The sequence below is a fragment of the Priapulus caudatus genome, unplaced genomic scaffold (genome assembly GCF_000485595.1).
Source record: "Priapulus caudatus unplaced genomic scaffold, Priapulus_caudatus-5.0.1 Scaffold233, whole genome shotgun sequence".
NCBI classification, from domain to species: domain Eukaryota; kingdom Metazoa; phylum Priapulida; class Priapulimorpha; order Priapulimorphida; family Priapulidae; genus Priapulus; species Priapulus caudatus.
Genome location: NW_014577294.1, coordinates 210,555 through 217,872, shown reverse-complemented (window position 1 = coordinate 217,872; position 7,318 = coordinate 210,555). Strand labels below are relative to the sequence as shown.

The window sequence follows — 7,318 nt, the reverse complement described above, 5'->3', positions numbered from 1 at the left end:
CACACACACACACACACACACACACACACACACACACACACACACACACACTACATACACGTGCGCGCGGACACCGAGATCAACAGTTGATGCTGTGGGAGAGGAAACCGTTACCATGGCAACATTGTAACCGCGCATGTGTCCGTCCACAGGTGAAGCTAAAGCCCGTGGACCGACTGTCTCCAGATTACGAGGAGGAAGGTCCACAACGCAAGGCCTCCGCAGACAAGAAGCGTCCAAGTGTCGAACTAAAAGTCAGCGGTAAGCATGAGGATCATTATTAACTCAGTAATATTATTACGTTATTTTATTATTATGAATAATTGTTTTCATTTAACTAAGCAACATGGCGTTTAGCATCCTAGTAGTATGATAACCAAGGGAAGTGTCGGCGGTGGCTCTGACACTAGTACTGGTTGTTTACTCTTAAGCTCTGCGCGGTGACGGTGACTTTGGTAACAATAGCATGATCAAATGTTAATGATAACCCTTGCTGATAATGCAAGCAGCAATAAAAGGTTTGCATGATGCGTGCACGCGCGCGTGTGTGCGCGTTAGTACGGTTGGCCATTCGTTCGTACGTGCATGTGTGCGTACGTGTGTGTGCGTACGTGTGTGTGCAGTCGTGCGTCTGTATGTGTGTGCGAGTGTGCATACGAGTGTGTGTGTGTTTCGTATGTAACTATGTCTTCTGTGTAGACGTCAGCCCTGCATCGTCGAGGAAGCCTTCATTGAAGGTGCCAAAGGGCGAGGGCGGTCTTCGCAGACCGAGCCAGGACAGACGTCGCAGCTCCGTCGGTACCAGGTACGCATCGTCATAATCTTATTACCATTTCTAAAATAATTAAAGCCTATGCGAACCCAACTATGTATATTTTAACATTTATGATTACTAACACATGTATTTTTGGGGGTTCGCATAGGCTTTAAATCTTACCATCTATTCGAAAATTTAATCCTACTCGTAATCAAATTTACAGAATCGCGAGCATCAAATATTTTGTTTCAGCATACACTGTGTAACTGCCAAGTGAGTCACGCCAGCAGTGTCCCTAATAGACAGTTGTCCGTTCTACGGAGGTGATGCCTAGCACATGTTTGACTGTAATTTCTTTGTTTTGTCTAGAACTGGCGCTGGCCTTCTCTCAGAGACGCACACGTTCGAGTGCAAGCAGAAACATTTTGATCCACCTGATCTAGAGAAGAAGCTGCAAGTAACAAAGGACGAGAAATGTCCTCCCTATTTCATCGAGAAGCCGCAGAACTGGGCCGCTCAGGAAAGTAAGTGATCCCGAACAAAGTTCACAAATCCATTCGTCGACATTTCACCAGACACGTTCGTAATAGCGTAAAATCATTTCGCTTTTATTATAGTTTGTATGTATATGACGTTATGCAACATTACGTGTGCAGTGTGCAGACTAAAACGTATGAATCGGTAGGTGTTACCGCCCTGCCAATAGTAGTGTGTGAAGCTAAGTATCATATGTACCTCTCTCTCTCTCTCTCTTTCTCTCTCTCTCTCTCTCTCTCTCTCTCTCTCTATATATATATATATATATATATATATATGTATATATAATCTATAATATCTATATCTATAATATAGTGATATATATCACTATATATATGCGTATGTAAGTATCATATATAACTGTGTGTATACGCAGTTTTGAAAATACATGACTTCCATTAAGTTGCTTTTTAAACGTCGAATTATCGTAGTTGTGAATTAAAAAAATGTCAAACACATCTACGTGATCGCAGAGTGCGCGTCTCACATTTTCAGCAATAGTTCGTAAAGAGCCGTATCATATATTTATATGTTTCCTTGTGGTGTTGCAGAGGGAGTCGCTGAGATCCCAGTCAGAGTAGGAGGAAACCCAGAGCCCCGTGTGCGGTGGTTCAAGGGATCAAGAGAGCTGTTTGCTAGTCACAGATATGTGTATTATATTGACGGTAAGCATGTTTCTATCAATATTATCAAATGCTAATAATACCTAAGTATTATACCTAATAATACCCAAGTATTATTAGCTCTTGATATTATATATATACATATATAAATATAAATATATATATATATATATATGATAAGTGAAAATGGTAATCTTATTGTCAAAATACCCGTTTTCATAGTATTTCACATGGTTATATTGGCGGTGAACGTAGTAATTAGTAAATACTGGAACACCGGTATCACCCGGAACATGCGAAATCTGGTTATCGACGAATAATTGGCAATAGGTAAAATAATAGGTAAAAATATTAATAATAGGTAAATAATTGCTATCACTACTTGTATATGCTCATTTCGTGTATTTGAAACATCGAAAAAATGGGTTGAGCGGGTAACACTTGTGTTTCTTCGAGGCGTGATCGTAATTCTTTGTTGGTTTTCAGACGAGACGAACACGGCGACGATGCAAATTAAGAAGCTACGTGCAGCAGATGACGGAATCTATACAGTGAAGCTGCACAACTCAGAGGGAGAGGCCGAGGAGAAATTCAAACTGATCGTGGCTTGTAAGTTCTACATGTGTTCCGGATGTTAAAAAGCGGTGAAATGCCGGAGTATTCAAGGCGTTAACCACCTCCCCTCATTAGGTCTACTGAAATGCATATTATATTGCTTTTTGTGTTTATCTAACTAGTTCTGATTTGATTCTGAGATAATCGCTCTTAAAATTTCGAACGACTACCCGTTCTAAATTATAAATTTTAAATTCTTAATTAAATCAAAATAAATTAAACAATTAATTTGAAATTTTCATTTTTTAATTTATTTTTTATTTAATTCTAATATTTCGCAATTAGTAATTGATATCGCATGATCTACGTCTTCGTGTCTAGGCGAGGGAGGCATGGACTTCCGCGCCATGTTGAAGCACCGCGAGTACGAGCAGTGGGAGTTGGATCAGATGGCGCTCGAGGAATCCAATCTCAAACTACCGACCGATGACGGAAAGCGTCGTTCATCGCAGGTGACGATGTCTAACAAATGAACATCTATTTTTGGATTCTCTTCTTGGAGGGAGAGGGGCTGTGTTAGATAGTATTTAAATTATTAACTGTACCCGTTACCTTTGAAGTCTAGATGTCATATCATCAGGAGTGAATAGGACAAACATAATTGTCACGAAAAAAATTACGAAACAAACAAAACCATTTGGTTTTATTCACGCCCCCATATTATTATCTCACACATTCAATTATTATAAGTCGTTATTAACATCTAATGTTAAGTAATAACATTCTGCAGTGACAGTTGGATTTCTTTGGTTTACAGGTGGAAATCCCTCCCGTACAGCTGAGGAAGGTTGGCCGTAAGAAGAGGGGAGCCGATGAGGTTTGCACCTACCGATTGAAGAACCTTATCCACCGACCATTGCTAGAAAATGTTAATAGGACGTTAATGTCCAGCAAGGAAAATGAACAAGCAACCTAGCTGAAACTAGACACTTATTTACCGCTCTACAGTGGGATGTGATCTCTGGTTTGTTCCGCTCACAATAAATTTTTCTGTTTACTCTGCTGATATGCGAATAACTAAAAGCGATTTATTTTTAGGATAAGCAAAGGTTTATTAAGGAGCTGGAAGACAAGAAAGCCAAAGAAGGTGTCACAAAGGTGGTGAAAATGGAAGCCGTCTTCTGCAAGCCGGATCAGAGGGTAAGGGAACAGACACTGCGTATTATCAGTGAATTATTATTACCGCAAATAGCTGATGATGTAGGTGTTTATTTTACCCATTAAATCCATCAGGTGATTAATTATTGTAAATAGTCGAAGATCAACAATTAATTCGAACGGCAAAGGTCACGCGATGACCCGATATTCTAGCATCGCGTCCGAAAGAATAAAACATACAGCGCACGGTGTGAGCTGGAAGACTAGTGAAGAGAACTGACATTCCCAATATTAACTAATACTATTGCTTTGCATCAAACAGGCTCAGTGGTTCAAGGACAAGCAGGAGCTGTTCCCTGGCCGGAAATGCACTGTCCTTGTCGAGGGTGACAAGTACACTCTATCGGTAAAGAAACCAACAGTCGATGACGCCGGTGTCTACTCGATCCGCATCAACAAGTGTGAATCAATCGCCTACTTCGGCGTAGAAGGTGAAACTGAACACATTGAATACATTAAATAAAATAAAAAATAAAATAAAAAATAAATATATAAATATATATATATATATATATATATATATATATATATATACACAAATTCTTATATATATCCCATTTGCCTTTTAAATCAGATTGTTAATTCTGGGCTTCCCTGCGCCTTTAATGTTCATCTCCCCGTGCACAATCATCCTAAGCATTTCGACTGTGCCTCGTGTACAGGGTTGATTTGTATGACGCTAGTAATACTATTTGAATTACACTATATATATATATATATATATATATATATATATAATCATATTAATCATGCTTGCCTCTTGCACTCTTGCAGAGCCGGAACCGAAGTTCTTCTTTACGAAGCTGTTGCCGAAGCGTGTGGACATTGACGAGCACCTAACCGCCATATTAGAGTGTAGCGTGTCAGACAAACGCGCCCAGGTCAAGTGGTACAAAAATGGCGAGCTGATAGAGGTAGAGTTTAACACGTCATGCGGCCAACGCTGTTGGCTCGACCGAAGAAGAAGCACGGGTCGTTTCGGTGATGATAAACGCTGATTTGTTTCGACATGAAACCAAAAATGAAACCAAAAAATAGCAATGGAATCTTGCGTCTAAAGATCAAACTAGACCACAAACCACCGAGGAATTTACATCCAGTATCAAGGACATAACATGCCCGCATCGGTTATTGTGGGAGGGGTCTAACAAGGGTTAGACGCCAGCAAATAGCTTGCGTTTTTTATTCTTAATTGGGCGCCCGTGTTAGCGTGCGATTAATCGCACACACTGCTAAATATCACGGTTGCAATGTCTCGCTCAGACAGTCCTGTCTGTCATCGATGGGTGAAATTCTAGCCCAAACCGAAAATGCCTGAGGGGCACCGAAACGCGAGCCGCATATCGCGTCATAAGCGGCTGCACTACTATATAACAATCATCGGCACTACCATTGCTTCCTCGTCGGTCGATACGTCACAATTGTGCCACACTTGATCGGGAAACTTTGATCGGACATGCCACCACTGGCTATGGTAGGCGATCTACGTCGCGGGGGCGGTCCCCCCCGCCACGCGGTCCCCTGTGTATAACGGCCAACGCCACTGCTCTCTCACGAGAGTGTGTAGGCGAAGGCTGGCGGTAAGCGGGCTGTTAATACATGAAACATTCGCGGCACTAAATTTTTGCGGATCGGCTTCGTACAAATTTCGTGCACGCCAATGCTTCATGTCTTACAGTTGAGCAAGAGCATGCACGTAAAACAGAGATTTAGCACCATGTGTAACGACGTCTTTAACGAACGGCCTAGAGAAATAGAGTAGAAAGCATGGTGTATGCATGGATATCACATATACATCGTACACAGCTGTCGTGTATTATAGGATATCTATGCGTGTTTGTTTGCCAGAAATTACATTTTCAGCTATATATCACTTATTATTCAACGAGACCCTACGATCTGATACTGAAGCCGAATGATCGCCTATTCATATGCCATCGTCACACGCACGCACGCACGCACGCACGCACTCACGCACGCACGCACGCACGCACGCACGCACGCACGCACGCACGCACACACACACACGCATATATATATATATATTATATACACATAATCAGAATATGTTGCTAATTAAATTATTTTTAAGATTATCTCAAAAGGGTATTCGAAAATTCGAGTACCTCGATCACGTTATCGTATATTGCTGATACCATTTTCTTTATTTGTCCATATAATGAAACTCTTTCGCTATTGACAAATCTTCCATACATTCTCGCACGCTTGCATGATCGCAGCATGTGAGAGTTCTCGTTTTAAATATTTTCTTTAATCACATATGCTAAAAAACGTATACGCGTTACTTGCGTTCGCATTGCACGTGTCCTGTCTGTTCTACCTACTTGTGACACCGCGCTTTAACATATTATCTGAAACCGTACTCTAAAGGAGCAAACGTCTCAAGCTATGCGCATGCTTGCCGCTTGCACTTGACGACGAATGTGCAACGCTTCTTTAAAGTTGGTTCATATTCCTGCATCGAGATGCACTGAGCAACTACGTTTATTTAACTCGTTTATATGCTCGTTAGTAATGACTAATGAATCATGAGTACATATATATATATATATATATATATATATATATATATATATTGCATGGTAACCAGAGTAACCTTTGTAGTAGTAGTATTCATCGTTTCTTGCAGAGGTTCACTATCGCATGCGCCCATATGTCTGTGCTGCACTCTATTAGCTGCGTTACACTGTGCTTGATATTATGCACTGTGCTTCCTATGCTGCGCTATGCTTATTCAGCTGCACTGTGTTTCCTATGCTGCGCTATGCTTATTAAGCTGCACTGTGCTTTCTATACTGCGCTGTGCTTGATATGCTGCACTGTGTTTCTTATGCTGCGCTATGCTTGTTATGCTTCACTGCTCTTACTGTGTCGCACGCTCTTAGATGTGTTGCACTATGCTATATGATGCATCATGTATACTGCACTGTGCTGCATTGTACTGCATTGTGCTGCATTGTGCTCTCTGTGTTGCATGTCATGCATCTTATCTGTGTTTGCTATCGTCAGCGAAATGTTGGAAACCTCACGACACTATCGATGTATCGGTTTCCCTGCTTCAAATTATAAGCATGTACGAAGTGCGAAACGTTAATTGTAAAAATGTGATGAATTAATTAGTGTCTAAACGTAAATTCCGCGCATCGTTTGCACGTTTTGCACGTGTCGTATATGACAACGAATTACTGTAAACCTAATTAAATCCATGTAAAATTCAATTTATACTCATGTATCTTGTTTAAAGTTTATCGATGCGTAATTATTAATGACTACGACGTGTTAATGTGTCGCTGACGGTCCTCCATATTGCTGCCCTGATGTGTACTATATACTAGCCCGTGTTTGTTGTGACCTGTTGAACATGACTGTTAAAACTATTTCAGCTGTCGACGCAGTTGCAAACAGTTTTCAATGTTCAATGTTTTCAATTTTCTTTATTTGCGCACACAAACCGTATATAAAAGCAGCACGTAGGCGGAATTCATCAGCCTAGAACAAACCACCCCCCATACTATCTCCTCCAGTGAGTTTCGATAGTGGATAACCTCTGTCGATGACGTTCCTTTACCTTGAACCTTCCATTGCCTCGTTAGCTCTCATTGCCTTA

General features: G+C 40.9%; 1 protein-coding gene across 1 annotated transcript in view; it reads left to right on the top strand.

The window, feature by feature from the left end:
• Nucleotides 1-7,318, top strand: part of LOC106807761 (twitchin-like) — a gene marked incomplete at its 3' end in the record, with an annotated part of 171,136 nt that overhangs the window by 90,095 nt on the left and 73,723 nt on the right. The window contains 10 exon segments of the mRNA XM_014810212.1: nt 153-261; nt 700-805; nt 1,127-1,281; nt 1,846-1,959; nt 2,404-2,526; nt 2,854-2,984; nt 3,290-3,349; nt 3,571-3,672; nt 3,953-4,121; nt 4,465-4,604. Coding sequence (XP_014665698.1) covers nt 153-261; nt 700-805; nt 1,127-1,281; nt 1,846-1,959; nt 2,404-2,526; nt 2,854-2,984; nt 3,290-3,349; nt 3,571-3,672; nt 3,953-4,121; nt 4,465-4,604 — 1,209 coding nt within the window.